We start from the raw sequence: 20,599 nt of genomic DNA, 5'->3' as shown, positions 1-20,599 counted from the left end.
ACTCATTGTAAGGATATGGTCTAGCACTAAGAGTTAAGCCCGGCTCATTCAGTAAAGAATCTTGACACCTTTTATGAAGGGAAATCAGACTAAATGGAAGAATATCAAAAGGAGCATAGGTGTCTCATGATGAAAGATCATACTAAATGAAATAAAGTAGTCCATTTCCTCCACTTAGTTCTGGCAACTGAATTTCAGCATGCTGTCAAGCTGTTTTTATGATGACAAAGAAAATCAATGAATGAAGTAAATTTTCTTGTTAAAGTGAGTGCTAAAGATTAAAGATGAAACAGAATAACCTGTTTCCCATTAATCATTAGATTGATAAAATAGATATGAAATAAAGCAGTGTTCTGAATATTTTAAGAAATACAGAAGAACTCAGTTTAACCGAACCTCCATGTGGTGTGGAGCCCTGGGCAACTGCAACAAAAAGGTTGAGAAACACTGTTGTAGACAAGTCCCTATAATGTTCAGGGTTAAAGAGGAAAGAGTGTAAAAATGATCAATACCTGTACTTGTTTAAAACTCACATTGCTTTTCCTGTTAATAAATGAACATACCATTATTTGCAAGAACTAGGGGTTTGTATATTCTGTCAAGTAGATAAGAAGTGTGTGTGGGGGGGTATGTTTTAATGCTTTTCCGGGAGTGGTCAGCTAGCTTTAAAGCAACTCTGCATCTTAAAATAACAGATAGAAAGCTCTTTGCCCATTCTCCTGATTATCCAAATTTTTGATTATCCAATCTGGTCCCAATCCCAATTAGATCAGATAAACGGGGTTCCACTGGACGAGGCTTTCTTCCGGCAACTAACAGAAGTTACTAGATCGCAGGCCCTGGTTCTCATGGGAGACTTCAATCACACTGATATCTGCTGGGAGAGCAATACAGCGGTGCACAGACAATCCAGTTTTTGGAAAGTGTAGGGGACAATTTCCTGGTGCAAGTGCTGGAGGAACCAACTAGGGGCAGAGCTCTTCTTGACCTGCTGCTCACAATCCGGGAAGAATTAGTAGGTGGAGCAAAAGTGGAGGGGAACCTGGGAGGCAGTGACCATGAGATGGTCGAATTCAGGATCCTGACACAAGGAAGAAAGGAGAGCAGCAGAATACGGACCCTTGACTTCAAAAAAGCAGACTTTGACTCCCTCAGGGAACTGATGGGCAGGATCCCCTGGGAAAACAACATGAGGGGGAAAGGAGTCCAGGAGAGCTGGCTGTATTTTAAAGAATCCTTATTGAGGTTACAGGGACAAACCAGCCCGATGTGTAGAAAGAATAGTAAATATGGAAGGCGACCAGCTTGGCTTAACAGTGAAATCCTTGCTGATCTTAAACACAAAAAAGAAGCTTACAAGAAGTGGAAGATTGGACAAATGACCAGGGAAGAGTATAAAAATATTGCTCAGGCATGCAGGAGTGAAATCAAGAAGGCCAAATCACATCTGGAGTTGCAGCTAGCAAGAGATGTTAACAGTAACAAGAAGGGTTTCTTCAGGTATGTTAGCAACAAAAAGAAAGACAAGGAAAGTGTGGGCACCTTACTGAATGAGGGAGGCAACCTACTGACAGAGGATGTGGGAAAAGCTAATGTACTCAATGCTTTTTTTGCCTCTGTCTTCACGAACAAGGTCAGCTCCCAGACTACTGCACTGGGCAGCACAGCATGGGGAGGAGGTGACCAGCCCTCTGTGGAGAAAAAAGTGGTTCGGGAACATTTAGAAAAGCTGGACGAGCACAAGTCCATGGGGCCGGATGGGCTGCATCTGAGAGTGTTAAAGGGGTTTGCGGATTTGATTGCAGAGCCATTGGCCATTATCTTTGAAAACTCATGGCGATCGGGGGAGGTCCCGGACAACTGGAAAAAGGCTAATGTAGTGCCAATCTTTAAAAAAGGGAAGGAGGAGGATCCTGGGAACTACAGGCCAGTCAGCCTCACCTCAGTCGCTGGAAAAATCATGGAGCAGGTCCTCAAGGAACCAATTCTGAAGCACTTAGAGGAGAGGAAAGTGATCAGGAACAGTCAGCATGGATTCACCAAGGGCAAGTCATGCCTGACTAATCTAATTGCCTTCTATGATGAGATAGCTGGCTCTGTGGATGAGCGGAAAGCAGTAAATTTATTCCTTGACTTTAGCAAAGTTTTTGACACTGTCTCCCACAGTATTTTTCCAGCAAGTTAAAGAAGTATGGGCTGGATGAATGGACTGTAAGGTGGATAGAAAGCTGGCTAGACTGTCAGGCTCAACAGGTAGTGATCAATGGCTCCATGTCTAGTTGGCAGCCGGTATCAAGTGGAGTGCCCCAAGCAGGGCCGGTACAAGGACGTTTCACGCCCTAGGCAAAACTTCCATCTTGCGCCCGCCCCCACCCCAGGAACCCTGCGGCAGCTCCCCGCTGCCCCCCTCCACCCTGAGGTGCCCCCTCATGGCAGCTCCCCTCCGCCGCTGCCCCCCCCAGCCCAGGGAGCGCCCCCCCCCCCGTGGCAGCTCCCCACCGCCCCCTCTACCCAGGGAGCTGCGTGCGGCAGCACCCTTCCCCAGCTCATATCTGTTCCGCCTCCTCCCTGAGCATGCCACCGCTTCTCCCGCCTCCCAGACTTGCAGCGCCAATCAGCTGTTTGCCGCGCAAGCCTGGGAGGAAGAGAAGCAGAGCGGGGCGGTGCTCAGGGGAGGAGGCGGAGCAGAGGTGAGCTGGGGCGGGGAGCAGTTCTCCTGTACGCTGCCCCGCCCCCCCGTTACTTGCTGCAGGCGGCCCTACCCGCGCCTCCCTGCCCCAGCTCACCTCCGCAGCCCCCAGCCACTTGGTGCCCTAGACAACTGCCTAGTTCGCCTAGTGGTTGCACAGGCCCTGGCCCCAAGGGTCAGTCCTAGGGCCGGTTTTGTTCAATATCTTCATTAATGATCTGGATGATGGTGTGGATTGCAAGTTTGCAGATGACACTAAACTGGGAGGAGAGGTAGATACCCTGGAGGGTAGGGATAGGAGACAGAGGGACCTAGACAAATTAGAGGATTGGGCCAAAAGAAATCTGATGAGGTGCAACAAGGACAAGTGCAGAGTCCTGCACTTAGGATGGAAGAATCCCATGCACCGCTACAGACGAGGGACTGAATGGTTAGGCAGCAGTTCTGCAGAAAAGGACCTGGGGGTTACAGTGGATGAGAAGATGGATATGAGTCAACAGTGTGCCCTTGTTGCCAAGAAGGCCAATGGCATTTTGGGATGTATAAGTAGGGGCACTGCCAGCAGATCGAGGGACGCGATCGTTCCCCTCTATTCGGCATTGGTGAGGCCTCATCTGGAGTACCGTGTCCAGTTTTGGGCCCCACACTACAAGAAGGATGTGAAAAAATTGGAAAGTGTCCAGCGAAGGGCAACAAAAATTATTAGGGGACTGGAACACATGACTTATGGAGGAGAGGCTGAGGGAACTGGAATTGTTTAGTCTGCAGAAGAGAAGAATGAGGGGGGATTTGATAGCTGCTTTCAACTACCTGAAAGGGGGTTCCAAAGAGGATGGATCTAGACTGTTCTCAGTGGTAGCAGATGACAGAACGAGCAGCAATAGTCTCAAGTTGCAGTGGGGGAGGTTTAGGTTGGATATTAGGAAAAACTTTTTCACTAGGAGGGTGGTGAAATACTGGAATGTGTTACCTAGGGACGTGGTGGAATCTCCTTCCTTATAAGTTTTTAAGGTCAGGCTTGATAAAGCCCTGGCTGGGATGATTTAGTTGGGGATTGGTCCTGCTTTGAGCAGGGGGTTGGACTAGATGACCTCCTGAGGTCCCTTCCAACCCTGATATTCTATGATTCTGTGATTTTTAAAATGTGCAGGAGCCATCCCAAAATGATCAATTAAAAATCAGGGGGAGACGACAGAGCTTGATATGGAATTAATTGCTTATTGAATCTCCTACTGATGAATGAAAATGTTATTCTGTAGCGTGATCATTTATTTTACTTTTTACCAAGTTTCTGTGAAATCACTATTCAGGTTCCAGACAACACTATGAAGGAAAACAATCTAATTTTTGGCCTTAAGTCTGAAGCCACAAGGTGTTCAAGGACATGCAAATCCCATAAGTAACAATTAAATAACCGGCATTTTAAAACTACAATTTGTGATTTCCAGACAGGACTTGCTTGATATAAACTTTGGCACCAATCCTGTTCTTTTTTCAGTCAGTCAAAATTTGGCTGCTGATTTCAATGGAAGCAAGTTTGGACCTCAAGAGCAATTGTACAGCCCTTACATCAGGGAGCTATTACTCACACAAGTAGACCCACGGAGGTCAAAAATATTATTAAGCCTCACTGCACTCCTGTGAGATACATAAATATTATTATACCAGTGTTAAATATGGATAATATGAGACATCTGGCTTAAAACTGTTTGTACAGTGCCTTGCACAATGGGACCCAAATCCTATTTCGGGTCATCAGGTATTATTTGTAATACCACTGCTATATCTAATGATCCCCTGTTCTAACCAGTAGACCATACATCTTCCCAGAACATGTCCTTTTTTGTTGTAAAGCTTTATATTTCTTTAATTCTATTCTTTTAAATCTCATCACCACTGAAAAAATACTGTCAAACTAAATGGCCTATTGATATGATCACATGAAAATAAAGCTTATTTAAAGAATTTTAGAGGCTTTTCCCCCATGGTTGGGCCATTGGGTCACAAATGCATGATTTCCTGCCCAGAAATGTGGATCAAAGAAATGCTAACACTGGACATTTGTTTGTATATCTTCATAAAACATGGATATGTTTCACAATACTGTACCTTGTAACAATCTTTATTGTAAACAAGAAGTGCTCAGATTTCTGAGTATGTACAGAGAGATACTATAATGTGAAAATGATTTTGATGGGATTAAATACACCAACATTTTGTGAAGTCAACAGATCAAGAGTAAGTATCCTGCATCATTAACACAGGGCCCAATCTGGGGCAATCCTTCCTCATGCCGAGGAGTGGTTTCTCGTGTGAATTATTGTTGCTTAAGTATTCTGAGATCCTCAGATGAAAAATGTCAACAAAGCACAACTTATACCATGCTAAATCAATTTCAGCTAGAGCTAAGCATTTCTGACATACCAAAGACTAGTTAACATAAATGGTTGAACAAGTTTTGCTGTGATAAAAAACAAACATTTTAAACAAATTACTTACAGGGATCTCTACTGCCCATAGCTCCCCTCCGAGTTTACAGATAATCTGCACTGCGATTTTCGTGGCAACACTCATCATCATGCCCTGCTTGTTCAGAGTGCGTGCTAGTACACATTGGCTTGGTACAGGTCGGTCAAGGCTCAGGAACTTTTTAATAGAATCATAACAGTCCTTCTGATTGGAAGACAGTACACACATTACCTAAGTAGAAGAAGGGGAGAACAGTGGTCAGTATTCTACTTCCGCAGATCTCTCCTTACACTTTGATACATTTCACCCTCTTAACAGACATACAATTTCTCCCACAAATCTGAAGAATTTATAAAGCCAGGCTAGCTTGTTTTTCCTGCAAATCTCTTGCTCCTGTGAGTTCACGATTGGAAAACTGACATCCACAGATAAAGGCTTGTATACATTTTTTAAATGGACCACATTACACTTACTGGTTGATTAACTACAGGCCAAATCCAGCTAAAACCAGTATAAACTGAGGGAGCAGAGATATTGGCAGATGTGTTCCCTTCTCGAGGAATTCTGCCAAATGGGAGAGGGTGCCTGTGAGAGAGTACTGGTTGCAGGATTCTGGCCACTGAGGTTGCTGTAGCACAGAGAAAGTGGCAGACTTAACTGGAATCAACCTGTTACTGGTGGGGATTACTGACACTTGGTGGGCTAATAAAGTAATTGGCTTAGTAATGGGAGGATATATAGTCAGGAGGAACAGGAATTGTGTGTGGGGGGGCATCTTAAAGGGTGAGCTGGGTGAAGGAGAAAGCTGTTTGGAAGGCTCTCCCTGCTGTATACCTGTGCTACATCCTGCCCAGTTAGGAAACAGGGGATTAAAGGTATACATGAGGTAGAAAGAGTAAGTGTGTGTGTTTGTGACAGAAAGACCACAAAAACAAGCTAGAAGGGCTGCTCACTTGGTAGCTAAAAAAGCATCCGCTGACAGTGCTGTTCTGGAAAGAAGCAGTGCATGTCCTGAGTTAGACATGCCTCCTAATTGGAAAGTCATCCTTTGGGGTTATGGTGTATTATCTGCTGCTGTAGCCAGGCTGCTGATAGTGTTCTCAGAGAGATTCTGCTCTGCTGATTCCACAGGGAGAAGAGGCTCGCTATGCTTTCTCTCCTCTCCCCCCACCTTCCTTGCATATCAGAAGACTGGACTTAGCCTATCGAAAGCATCACAAAGCAATGCTTAACGAACATATACACACCAGCTGTACTTCAGGATTTACATGCTGTTGCACTGCTCGCAGGAATGTCATTGGGCTTTCTTGTACTTGTACTCTGAACAAAAACATATAAAGACATTTAAACATGCACTAACTTTGCAAATGTCAGTTCACTGCACATCTTTAGAAGCATTATGAACAGATTTTCCACAAAGATTAAAAGGTTATTCATATTTGACTAGTTTGGAATTAATCAGTAACCAATGACAAAGGATGTGTCTACTAAAACTAATACTCAAAATTCCATCCATTGCCTAAAAGAGGCCGCATCTGTGTTAAGACTAGAGTTGGGCAAATCATTGATTTGGGGGGGGGGGGGGCGCTGATGGTTCATTATCCTACTCCACAGAATCTGACATGGAGGTGAAGAAAGTCAAAAGAGAGGCAATACATATTTGTGGGAGATAGGAGAACACAGGTCCTAGGACTAGCATCACAGTCAGCTCACTGAGAACATATGAAAGTAGCATGGTTGCAGAAGTCTATGTTGCAATCAAGGTTAAGGAAAAATGTGAATTAGTTATTTCCTTTTAAAAACAGAGTGTCTCTCAGCTGCTTGAAGTGAACTTAACACCCTATAGAATCACTCATCATATCACAGGATCAGCTTCCTGAAGGAATAACCCTGACAATGCCATATGAAGTCTAACCGCCCTTCAGTTTCACTCTCAAGAGATGCTCAGTTTTTGCATAAGTAACTCCCGCTATCTATAGGAGTTAAATATGTATATAACAAAAGAACAAGAAAAGTGACTATAAAATCATTGAGGAAACAGATCTGAACATATTACACATCACTATCCAAAGAAAAGACTTTGGAATCTGCCCATAACTGGCCAGCTAAGAATTTTCCCAGTGGCATGGACCTCATAACTAGAAACTAACTGACATGGCTGGCTTTTATTCTACCTTCCTGGCCTAGGAGGCCACACCAAGGAGTGGGAGAGGGCTGGTTTAGGGGCACGGCCAGAACATGGGTGTACTCAGGCCATTCTCAACTGTTGAATGGTCCCTTGGAAACTCCTGCCATCTGGCTTAGGTTAAAATAACCCCTACACTGCTCTAACCTAAGGTGGGTGACAGCTGCACAAGGCAGAAGATCAGGGAGCATGGCTCCAACAGACCCGTACTCTCGAGCCAAGTAGATCTTGACATAGGAGAGAATCTGGCCCAAAGTTACTACAGAACAAAAAGTATTAATATTTAGTTTATCAAGGTGGTAGTTTAGTGAGAATCCAAAAATGTTACTTTTCCTTCACAATGCAGATTTAGTAAACTAAGCAATAACCCGGTATACAGCGTAAGATATGTCTGTTGAAAGCTGCTTACATTAAAATGCAGCTTTTTGTAAAACTAAGTTTACTCTTGCCTCTGCTTGCATTAGATACCTTAAAATATGTAGGAAAGGCTCCTATGGCCTCAGTCAAGTCTTGCAGTTTATTGTCCTTGAATACTTATATTCTGCTTCCCTAAATCACTTCTGTAGTTTCAAATGGATATATGGTATTCCTTTACCCTTATAGTCTCCATTACATAACGTTGCTGCAAGTTGTTAAATAGCTGGTATACTGTATGTCCCAGAAGTGACTGTTTCTAGTAGTGGCTGAGATATTCCATCCTCTTTTTTGTTAATTTCATTTCACCTATTAGAATCTATATTCTATTGTACCTACTGGCATACATAATTATTTATACATACTACTTATTTATTATTATAATTCAACATTTATATTGGGGGTAGTGCCAAGAGACCAATCAGATTAGAGCGAGACAGTGTGCAAATATACAGAAAATGAAAATACCTGCCCCAAAGAGCTAAAAATCTAAAAATCAAAACACAGCAAGTAGATGAGACACAGGCAAGCTTGGATGGGAAAGAGAGCAACAAATGTAACAGGATGTGTCTCATTCTTAGCCAATCAGGGGCAGTAACCACAACTCACTATATGCCTAGCCATGATATGGTTGCAGTTTAGAGAAAGCATTATGGAAGAGGTGAGTTTGAGGAAGGATTTGGAGGACAAGGTGGTGGCTTTACAGATTTTGACCGGGTACTTTTATGTGCCTGAGGGACAACATAAGAGAGAGCAGTGGTTCTTGAGAGAGAAGTGGGTAAGCAGATCATTGAGGCTGCCATCATTCATTTGTTAATTTTGTGAAGGACTTTGGAATATTGCCAGTTGAAAGAGCTACATAAATGCAAGTTGTTGTTATTGGTAGTAATAATGCACAGGACTGATGGATGAAAGAAAAGCAAATCTAGGCTAGTCCTCTGAAAAATCTCACATTTTGGGATATTCAATGTAAAATCCCATGGGACCTCCCACTCTTTTCAGACAATTCAGAAGGTTCTCAGCTAGTTCTCCATTTCTGTTACTGCACAACATTAACCAGTTGTCCAGAGGCTGCACTCCAATTATCTTCATATTACGCATATCCTTTGACCAGTCACCAGCACTCATTGGCAGACACTGCCAAAGGAAAAAAACAATAAATTAACAATTAAAGAAAAATATCTTGTCAGAAGACAGTTCTTCATAGACAAACAGTTGTCAGCAGAAAATATTAAGGGTCAGTTTTGTTGACCATCCTTACATTGTTATACCTAGATAAAGGGGTAATTCAGTAGCCCTCTTCAAAGACAGACTGTAGTAGTTTACAATGGGAACAGAATTCTTTTAAGTGTCTGATCTGACACTTGGAGCAAATGTCAGGACTTATTTCTATGCACTGGGAAAATCTTACTAAATGAAGTATGCGTTCACCCTACTCCACTGATCATACCTAAAAACAACTGCCAAATACGTTTGAGTATCTGGCTGTGAGATGGTTCTGCAAGCAAGGGAGCAGATACAAAAAGTACCATATGCAGGTGTTACATTAACAAACACCACCAACCGGGGTCCCAAGAGGCTGTTGACTTGACAGCCTGTCTCAACTAGCTTTGGGGCTTGATCATGCAAGCTTCTGAGCATCTTTAACGCCTACTGATTTCAGAGGGAGTTCAGGGCATTCTGCACCCACTGGATCAAGCCACAAAGCTGGTTTTTAAAATCCTTTCTTAGAAAACAGCTGTCCCATATCTGGCTCAGCACCCTCATATTAAAGGTGCTGGTGGCTGCTGAGGATGTCAATGATGGCTAACTGACCTATGCTGAAAGTTTTTTTCTAGAGCTAAGGAAACTATTCACACAAGGGCTTGTGGTAAATTCTCAGCTACAAAGTGTAAAGTAGCAAGTACCAACTTCCTAGACTCACTCCAGACAGCTGGGATGAATTTCTGTATTCCAAAGGTGGGGGTGCATAGAGTATGGCCTGAGGGCTCAATGTGGTCTACAGCCACCTAAATTACAGCCCCAACCTGACTCTTATAACTATTGGGTAATAATAAAACCGAGTTTTCTAATAGCAGGCTTTCCCTCAGTAAGTTTCCCAGCCTTAGATATATTGGCACCTTTAAACAACAGTTACTGGGCACACCGGGAATGCCTAGAGAGACGTTCTCATATGGAATTTAAAGTGAAAGTTTCTGTACTCACGGTCTGCTCCTGCATTAGGATTTTTTCAGTTGGGACAACACGGCCTGTCAGGGAAACTTGGCACCCAAGCTGCAGCCCCCACATCTCTAACTCTAAACGAGCCTCTTTGATTCTGTAAGAAGATTTTTTTGACTTTATGGACAGGAATAAAAAAAAAAAAAAAAGAAAAACCCACCAGCACCAAAAATCCCAGTGAACAGTCAGTCGGTAAAGTAGCAAACAAATTTTCGAAGCATCTGTTTCTATTTCAATTTTAATTTCTATCACACTGGAACAAATACCAGCTATTCCACTGAATAAAATAAATGAAATATGGATGCTCTATACATGATCATTTCTAAAGGTTTCACAACTTCTGAATAAAGGAAAAAACTAAACACCACCAGTAATCAATGTCAGCTAGTTAAACTAGTGAGCCCGAGTACTACGTTACGTTTAAGTACATAGAATATACTAAGTTGTCTAGATTTTATCCAGCCTAGTGCACTGTAAATATAAAACCATCAACAGCTAACTAAGAATTATGGTACTTTAACTCCATCTAGAGGATCTAGTCATATCATAAATCATCAGAGTAAGTGTATGCAGCTGCTAAAACTCCAATACTGAATTCAAAGCTTGTTGTTCATTTTAAATAAAGTAATGCATTATTTCAGGTGCAAGACCCATACTTTTCTCTCCTTAACCCTCTCCCTCACAACTGTCAAGCCCTCCTATTCTTGTGTCCCATTACAGCTCTCATCCTCCTCTTTTCTTCAATGTAGCACTCCAGCACTTAGGCCTTGCTGCTGCTCTCACCTTCATCTCCCTCAATTGTCCCCACTAGTCAATATATTACATTGATAATATACAGTTTAAGTATATAAATACAGTGGAGCCCATTTAAATAAATATCTTTTAAAGAATTAGACTGGCTAAAAGGCAGTCAAAACAAAGTAATACATTATTTAAAAAAAAATAGCTGGTAAAGCAATAAAACTGATTAAAATAATTTCCACTGCATAAAAAAGGTAATATGAGCTAGTGAGCTAGTAAAATAAGAGTTGTTATATATATGGTCAGGTATACAGAAATAATTATAGCATTAAATATCAGAGCCCATCTGGTCTACCAGTATCAGTCCGCCCCAGTGATTACTGTACAAACCTAGTAAAAGTATTCAACTATGTAAGTAGAAAGTTCACTCTTCCACTCTATTCCATTATTTCCGAATAGAATATTTATAGGGTGTGTGTGTGTGTGTGTGTGTGTGTGTGTGTGTGTGTGTGTAACTTACACCTAAATTTAATGGCCAAACATTTTTAAAATGGGTGCTTAGATTACATCCCCAACATATCTATGCACTGGTGCAAGTATGTGATTGCATATAGAGTATTTTAAAGGTCCGGTGCTGCGCCAAAGGAAGTCAATGGCAATGCTCTCAATGATTTACATGGGTGCGGGATTGAGCCCTAAATGAAGAAACTACCAGTGATGTAAACTGAACTAATATCCTCCAAATAATTAATAGTCATTATAGCTACTCAACTATTAACCTTAATTCCCCAGAAGGCTAAACTAGTGATGCATTCTTTTATTTTTGGTCCCATCTACACTACAGAAAACATCAACCATGCTGGGGGGCCCATTTACAACATAGTTGTCACCGACACAGTTAAAATATGCTCCAAATTATAGTGTAAAGAACAGCAAATCAACGAGAGACTGCTGAATTGGAATTAATTTGCAAACTGGATACAATTAACTTAGGCTTGAATAGAGACTGGGAGTGGATGGGTCATTACACAAAGTAAAACTATTTCCCCATGTTTATTCTCTCCCCACCCCCACCCCCACCCCCATTCCTCAGACGCTCTTGTCAACTGCTGGAAATGGCCCACCTTGATTATCACTACAAAAGGGTCTCCCCAGCCCCCGCTCTCTTGCTGGTAATAGCTCACCTTACCTGATCACTCTTGTTACAGTGTGTATAGTAACACCCATTGTTTCATGTTCTCTGTGTATATAAATCTCCCCACTGTATTTTCCATGAACGCATCCGATGAAGTGAGCTGTAGCTCACGAAAGCTTATGCTCAAATAAATTTGTTAGTCTCTAAGGTGCCACAAGTCCTCCTTTTCTTTTTGCGGATACAGACTAACACAGCTGCTACTCTGAAACCTGTCATATTTTAACTGTCCCCCAAAATCTTTCTACAGTCCTTACAAGCTGGAAACCAGGCTGTCACTTGATTTCAGGTACACAGCTTTTTTTGTAGTAGTAGCAGCAAATGTTTTGGTAAGCCATTCCTCCTCTTCTACATCTGTGCTACGATGACGAATCACAGAATGAGACTGCATGGCAGTTTAGCAGAACAGGTAACTACAGACTGTCAAAAGATCACACAACTCATCTAACTTAACATTTCAGGGAGATGTCTAATTTTGGTCCTAAAGGCAGGTTTTGTTATATTAAATTACCTCTGAATGTTGTCAGCAAGCCGAGACAGCCTTTGCTGTCTTTGCTCAGGATTCAGATGCATTTCTTGAGCCAGATCCTTCATCAGACGGAAGTCAGAAATTGCCCGGCTGGTCAAACCTAATAATAATGATAATACGTCAGAAAGCATCACTTCCCCATCCTCCCACCCTCCCCTGAAAAAATCCAGAAAAAGGATATCATCAGCACTGATCTAGAATATCTGTGTGTTCATTCCAGACCTATCATCATGGTACCTGATGCTATATTCTTACTTAACAGATATATTGTGGTGGCCCCTACTGGCTTCAACCTGATTGCGGTTTTTTATGCTAGGTACTATATAAACACAGAAAATTGACAAACCCTGCCCCAAAAAACCTACGACGTAAAACAAGAAAGGTTGGGATAAGGGAAGGGGAGGTGAGATAAAAATAGGAGGATGTGTACAATTCTTAGTTGGGAGATTCCCTAACTAATAATATCTAACTTCCCTAGCTATTAATATTAATTCCTCATAAAAAAAGCATCCTTTGGTTTACAGACAGCCCATTTTGCCACTGTGCAAACTGCCCACTAGTAGGGAGTTGGATGTAAGACTGAGGACTGGTCTTCACTACAGGGAGATCGAAGCTGCTGCAATTGATGTAGCAGAGGTCGATTTAGCGGGTCTAGTGACCTGCTAAATCGATGTCAAAGTGCTCTCCAGTTGACTCTGGTACTCCAGCTCCCCGAGAAGATTAAGGTAAGTTGACCAGACAGGATCTCCCATCAACACAGTGCAGTGAACATACCGGGGCAAGCTGACCTAAGCTACGTTGACTCCAGCTACATGAATAAAGTAGCTGGAGTAGCACAACTTAAGTCGACTTACCCCGGTAGTGAAGACAAGCCCAAAGTTAAATGGTTCAAATTCCTGGGTGGACAGATGCTACCTATGGAGCTCTTAGCTTGTAAGTTAAAAGATGACATCTGCTATCAAGCTTGAAAGAATGCAGGTTATTCTTTTGGCATGCATGATGTTGAATTTATTGCCAAAAAAAGTGACATAAAAGCGGTTTGCCCAATAAAGGGGAAAGCAGTAGATGAAGTGTCCAAATTGATAATAGCAGTAACCCCTTCCACCAAAAACTGTAAACCTCAGGTCACTGCTGTAGTTTTTCTTTTAGATTTACATCAACATTTTGGTGCATGTATTGTGCAGCCTTGAGTGTTTTCACAAGTTGTCACTGAGACAGTGTAATCTATTTGAGGCCTCCTTAATTTATACAAATATACACTCTTCAAAAAGTATTCCTGGTCTTCACAACCCTGGCCAGTGTCTTAGTATGAATGCAACGTGAAATTGACAATAAGCCAATGGAGTTCCTCCACATTTAAAGCTGCGTAACTGAAAGCAAAACGTGGCCTGCTGTATATAGGGATTTTGATTTGTTTCAAAGTGAGTATCAATCCAAAAAGTGTATAATTTTCTGCTATGTTTCATACTGTTGCCAATTTGTGAACCTTAAGTTATGCCAGACCCATGCTCTTGTCCAGTCTGAAACTGACAAGGAGCAATGCTCAATATGCTTTTAGTGTAGTTACCCCAGATTAAATCAGTGAGAGATGTCCATCTCCTAAAAGAAATAGCTGAGAAGTGAGAGGCTGCTTATTTCTGATCATTGTCTCATATGCAGCAAAGAGAAATTTCTTTAGTAAAGAGGCTTATGCTATTTATTCCATCTTCATAGCAGCTCTGGATGCCAGCTCTAGATGCAATTTACAAATATGTTGTTTTAAGTGTATAATAGTTTGTAAGTATATAATAGTTTGTAAGTAGATTGCAGGTAAAAGATGATTACTAATCTTTCATAACTGTTGTTCAAGATGTGTTGCTCACATCCATTCCATTCTAGGTGTTCGTGCGCCGACATGCACGGCTGCTGGAGATTTTTGCCAGCCCTGTAGGGCCCCAAGGAGCCCTACGCTCATGTGCTGGTATATGAGGCGCTGCCTGCCTTGCGCTCTCTCAGTTCTTGCTTGCTGTCAACTCCGACAGAGGGGAAGGAGGGTGAGTCATGGAATGGACATGAGGAACACATCTCAAAGAACAACATTTACAAAAGGTGAGTGACACAGGGAAGAAAGGAGAGCAGCAGAATACGGACCCTGGACTTCAGAAAAGCAGATTTTGACTCCCTCAGGGAACTGATGGGCAGGATCCCCTGGGAGAATAACATGAGGGGGAAAGGAGTCCAGGAGAGCTGGCTGTATTTTAAAGAATCCTTATTGAGGTTACAGGGACAAACCAGCCCGATGTGTAGAAAGAATAGTAAATATGGCAGGCGACCACCTTGGCTTAACAGTGAAATCCTTGCTGATCTTAAACACAAAAAAGAAGCTTACAAGAAGTGGAAGATTGGACAAATGACCAGGGAAGAGTATAAAAATATTGCTCGGGCATGCAGGAGTGAAATCAGGAAGGCCAAATCACACCTGGAGTTGCAGCTAGCAAAAGATGTTAACAGTAACAAGAAGGGTTTCTTCAGGTATGTTAGCAACAAGAAGAAAGACAAGGAAAGTGTGGGCACCTTACTGAATGAGGGAGGCAACCTACTGACAGAGGATGTGGAAAAAGCTAATGTACTCAATGCTTTTTTTGCCTCTGTCTTCACGAACAAGGTCAGCTCCTAGACTGCTGCACTGGCCAGCACAGCATGGGGAGGAGGTGACCAGCTCTCTGTGGAGAAAAAAGTGGTTCGGGACTATTTAGAAAAGCTGGACGAGCACAAGTCCATGGGGCTGGATGCGCTGCACCAAGAGCGCTAAAGGAGTTGGCGGATGTGATTGCAGAGCCATTGGCCATTATCTTTGAAAACTCATGGCGATCGGGGGAAGTCCCGGACGTCTGAAAAAAGGCTAATGTAGTGCCAATCTTTAAAAAAGGGAAGAAGGAGGATCCTGGGAACTACAGGCCAGTCAGCCTCACCTCAGTCCCTGGAAAAATCATGGAGCAGGTCCTCAAGGAACCAATTCTGAAGCACTTAGAGGAGAGGAAAGTGATCAGGAACAGTCAGCATGGATTCACTAAGGGCAAGTCATGCCTGACTAATCTAATTGCCTTCTATAACGAGATAACTGGCTCTGTGGATGAGGGGAAAGCGGTGGACGTGTTGTTCCTTGACTTTAGCAAAGCTTTTGACACGGTCTCCCACAGTATTCTTGCCAGCAAGTTAAAGAAGTATGGGCTGGATGAATGGAGTATAAGGTGGATAGAAAGCCGGGTAGATTGTCGGGCTCAACGGGTAGTGATCAATGGCTCCATGTCTAGTTGGTAGCCGGTATCAAGTGGAGTGCCCCAAGGGTTGGTCCTCGGGCCAGTTTTGTTCAATATCTTCATTAACGATCTGGACGATGGCGTGGATTGCACCCTCAGCAAGTTTGCAGATGACACTAAACTGGGAGGAGAGGTAGATACACTGGAGGGTAGGGATAGGATACAGAGGGACCTAGACAAATTAGAGGATTGGGCTAAAAGAAATCTGATGAGGTTCAACAAGGACAAGCGCAGAGTTCTGCACTTAGGATGGAAGAATCCCATGCACCGCTACAGACGAGGGACTGAATGGTTAGGCAGCAGTTCTGCAGAAAAGGACCTGGGGGTTACAGTGGATGAGAAGCTGGATATGAGTCAACAGTGTGCCCTTGTTGCCAAGAAGGCCAATGGCATTTTGGGATGTATAAGTAGGGGCACTGCCAGCAGATCGAGGGACGTGATCGTTCCCCTCTATTCAACATTGGTGAGGCCTCATCTGGAGTACTGTGTCCAGTTTTGGGCCCCACACTACAAGAAGGATGTGGAAAAACTGGAAAATGTCCAGCGGAGGGCAACAAAAATGATTAGGGGTCTGGAACACATGACTTATGGAGGAGAGGCTGAGGGAACTGGGATTGTTTAGTCTGCAGAAGAGAAGAATGAGGGGGGATTTGATAGCTGCTTTCAACTACCTGAAAGGGGGTTCCAAAGAGAATGGATCGAGACTGTTCTCAGTGGTAGCAGATGACAGAACAAGGAGTAATGGTCTCAAGTTGCAGTGGGGGAGGTTTAGGTTGGATATTAGGAAAAACTTTTTCACTAGGAGGGTGGTGAAGCACTGGAATGTGTTACCTAGGGAGGTGGCGGAATCTCCTTCCTTAGAGGTTTTTAAGGTCAGGCTTGACAAAGCCCTGGCTGGGATGATTTAGTTGGGAATTGGTCCTGCTTTGAGCAGAGGGTTGGACTAGATGACCTCCTGAGGTCCCTTCCAACCCTGATATTCCATTCTATGATTAGTAACCGTCTTTTCTTTTTCGAGTGCTTGCTCATGCCGATTCCATGTTTGGTGACTCACAAGCAGTATCCCCCTGGAGGTGGGCTCAGAGTTGTCGGATGTGCTGTTTGCAACACTGCTCTGCCAAAGCTGACATCGTTCCGAGCCTGCTGGGTGATGTTATAATGGGATGCAAAGGCACGGACTCAAGACCAAGTAGCGGCTCTGCAGATGTCTTGAATTGGCACCTGTGTGAGGAAGGCTGCTGATGAGGCTTGCGCTTTGGTGGAGTGAGCAGATACAATCGCTAGTGGTGATACCTTTGCTTGTTCATAACAAAACTTGATGCAGGTGGTTATCTACAAGGAAATTCTCTGAGGAGATCGGCAGACCTTTCATACTGTCTGCCACTGCGACAAAGAGCTGTGCCAACTTATGGAAGGGTCTAGTTCTTTCGATGTAGAAGGCCAAGGCTCATCTAACATTCAGAGTATGCAACCTGCGCTCCTTGCTGGGTTTGTGAGGTTTCGGAAAGAACACCAGTAGAAACGTGTCCTGATGACCATGGAACTGTGAGACCACTTTTGGTAAAAAGGCTGGGTGGAGCAGCAGCTGGACTTTGAACCGGGGGGGGGGAGGAGGGTTCCAATATCAGCGCTGGAGCAGGGCCTGGTGGTCCTTAAAGTCATCAGGTGGGCTGGCGCTGGATGGGCCCGTGACCGCCTCATCCGGGGAGTACGAGGACAACTGTATGGGCGGAGGGGGGCCTGTTCCTCCTCCTCTGCTGGGGAGGATGGGTTGGAGGTAGGCACAGCCTCTGGAGGGTCGGCCACCGGGTGCTCCTCTGGTGCCAGGCCCGGTGCCAGAGGCCGCTGTTCCATGGCGGTGGCCAACAAATGGACCGATGGGGGCATCGCCATGACTGAAACCCCCCAGACATTCCAACACTGCCACTGAGCAGGCCACTGCCCTGGCTGTCACTGTCCAGCTGCCACTGCTGTCGGCTCTGACGCCCAGTCCTGCTGCTGAGGCCAGGGTGACAGGCTGAAGCGGCCCTTGGTACCAGAGGAGCTCCCTTCCAGAGACGATGGAGGGGCTATCAATGCCTGGGTCTGCCTAGAGACCACTGATACCGGAGATCAGTTCCCCGGCCGAGAGGACTGGTGCTGACAGTATGGTGAGCAGGTGCAGTGCCAAGGAGATTGGAGGCAGGAAGGAGATTGTTCCCACAGTGTCAGTGACTGGGAATGGCGCCGGGATGACGATCTTGGGGACGGTGACTGGCGTCAGTAATATGGGGACTGGCGCCTCCCTCCCAGAGAGCCACATTGAGACCACGGAGACTGTGGAGCTGGCAACCAGTGGTAAGTCCTTGTCAATCTCAACATCGGCATTGGCGACTGGCGGTGGAGAGCGTGCCATTGTCTCAAGGGATTGGCGGTGCTCCACCGCTTCTTGAGGAGCCTTGTCAGCTGCTTTGCCCTCTTGGGGAGCCTTAGCCAAAGGCTGCGGCACTGGTGGCTCTGGTTGCGTGGGCGGAGGCCTGTGCTCCTTCAACGCCTGGGCCTTCGGGATCAGTGCCAGCAGGGAAGCAGGTCCAGTTCCGCTCACAGAAGTCGAAGCAGGACCTTTTGTCAGGCTGACGGCCCCGACCAGGGAGGGCTGACAGCAGGGCTCCGGTGTAGGCAGGCGGCTCGGGGCTCACTTCTTGTTCACAGCCAACTGGCCCTTCTTCGTTGGTGCCGGGGAACCGTGCTTCTTGGCCCTTTTCTTCGGCAACGGCAACATGGAGCAGTGTCAAGAGGGCCCCGGTGGCACACTTCGCGCTGATGTTGAGGTGCTGGGAGATTCGTGCCAAGATGGCTTGGGAGCTGGGTGGACTCCATAAGGAGGGCTCTAAGCCTGATGTCTCTCTCCTTCTGTGTGCAAGGCTCAAAGTTCTTACAAATATGGCACCGCTCTTTAACGTGCGTTTCCCCCAAGCACTTGAGACAGCCGCCGTGGGGGTCGCTAATAGGCATAGGCCTGTTACAGGAGTCGCAGTGCTTAGAGCCCAGAGACTGGGGCATGCCTCACCCAGGGCAAAGTCCCCGCTGGGACCTAGCTACTAACACTAACTACTACAATTAACAGGTATTTAACACTAAAGATAACTATACACAAAGCCAAAACGCACAAAGTCCAAAGGAAGTAACCACAAGTCCTTGACGAGCAAGGAAGGCACTCCGACTGACAACCATGGGCGGTAGGAAGGAACTGAGAGGGTGTAGGGCCAGCAGTACCTGATATACTGCACCAGGGGCAAAGCACTCCAGAGGGCACCACATCCGACCCTACGGGTACCGCTAAGGCAAAAATCTCAGACAGCCACGCACATGGGCGTGCGTACACCTAGAATGGAATCAACATGAGCAAGCACTTGAAGAAGAACCAGAGATACTGGCGGAAAGGTGTATAGTAGTGACTCCATCCATGGAAGTAGGAAGGCATCAGAGAGGGAACCTCTGGTGAGCCTGCAGGTCGAGCAGAACTGGTGACACTTTCTGTTCTGCCTGGATGCCAACAGGTCCACCTAGGAAGTCCCCCACCTCTGGAAGATCACACTGACTGCCTCTGGGTGGAGTGACCACTCGTAGCAAGATGAGAGGACCTCCTGAGGAGATCTGCCAGCACATTCCTGACACCCAGAAGGTGTGATGCCACGAGATGAATGGCATGCTGTACACAGAAATCCCATAACTGGAGAGCCTCTTGGCATAGAGCTGACGAGAGAGCTCCACCTTGCTTGTTGATATAGAACATCACGCCAGTACTGTCCATCAGGATTTGAACCACTCTGCCCCTCAGGTAAGGAAGAAACACCTGGCAGGCCAAGCATATAGCCCTGAATTCCTTAACATTTATATGGAGGGCATGATCCTCCTGTGACCAAAGACCTTGCGTGCTGAGGTCATCGAGTTGGGCTCTCCACCCCAGATCCAAAGCACTGGAGACCAATGTTATCGATGGAGATTGGGCCACGAAGAGAATTCCTTCCAACACTGATCGGGGGTCCATCCACCAGGTCAGGGATGACAGGATGTGCGATGGGACTGTGACCACTAGATCCAAATTATGTCTGCCAGGAGCATAAACCAACACCAGCCACGTCTGCAGGAGCTTGAAGCATAGACGTGCATGCTGGACCACTTAAGTACATGCTGTCATATGGCCCAGAGCCTTGAGGCATACCTGAGCAGTCTTGAGCGGGTGGGCTCTTACATGTGTGATGAGGTCCAACATGGCTCGGAACAGGGACTCTGGCAGAAAGGCCCTGGCCTGAGTAGAATTGAGTGCTGCCCCTATAAACTCTGTCTCCTGAACTGGGGTCAGGGTTGATTTCCGCTAGTTTATAAGTGGGCCCAGATCCTGACAGGTGGCCAGCACCAGACTGAGGCTGTGCTGAACCTGTGCTCGTGATCTGCCTCTGACAAGTCAGTCATCGAGGTATGTGTAGATCTATACCCCTTGACGTCTCGGGTAAGCGGCCACTACTACTATACACTTTGTGAAGACCCTCATAGCAGACAAAAGGTCGAAGAGAAGCACCATGAATTGTAAATGGCATCGGCCCACTATGAATCGGAGGAATCTCCTGTGTTCATGGAAAACAGAAATGTGGAAACAGGAAATGGATCAAAAGAGGGGATGATGGAGGCCAGGGAGACCATGCAAAACTTCAACTTCTTGACATATTTGTTGAGGCGATGCAGGTCTAGGATGGGTCTAAAGCTGCCTTTGGGATTAGGAAATACTGGGAATAAATTCCCTTTCCCCTCATATTTTGAGGAACTTCCTCTATGGCTCCTATCTGTAGGAGGGTTTCCACCTCCTGGACAAGGTGCTGCT

At 45.1% G+C, this 20,599-nt stretch overlaps 1 protein-coding gene across 1 annotated transcript in view; it reads right to left on the bottom strand.

Moving 5' to 3' along the window:
• The window catches only part of PIWIL4 (piwi like RNA-mediated gene silencing 4), a 67,223-nt gene that overhangs the window by 21,862 nt on the left and 24,762 nt on the right, over positions 1 to 20,599 (bottom strand). The window contains exons 10-14 of the mRNA XM_074956862.1: positions 12,422 to 12,539; positions 9,963 to 10,074; positions 8,710 to 8,894; positions 6,406 to 6,478; positions 5,189 to 5,389 (exon numbers count right to left, since the gene is read on the bottom strand). Coding sequence (XP_074812963.1) covers positions 5,189 to 5,389; positions 6,406 to 6,478; positions 8,710 to 8,894; positions 9,963 to 10,074; positions 12,422 to 12,539 — 689 coding nt within the window. The remainder of the gene's footprint in view (positions 1 to 5,188; positions 5,390 to 6,405; positions 6,479 to 8,709; positions 8,895 to 9,962; positions 10,075 to 12,421; positions 12,540 to 20,599) is intronic.

The sequence above is a fragment of the Natator depressus genome, chromosome 1 (assembly GCF_965152275.1).
Source record: "Natator depressus isolate rNatDep1 chromosome 1, rNatDep2.hap1, whole genome shotgun sequence".
In the NCBI taxonomy this organism is placed as follows: Eukaryota; Metazoa; Chordata; order Testudines; family Cheloniidae; genus Natator; species Natator depressus.
This window is presented reverse-complemented; position numbering and strand designations above follow the sequence as displayed.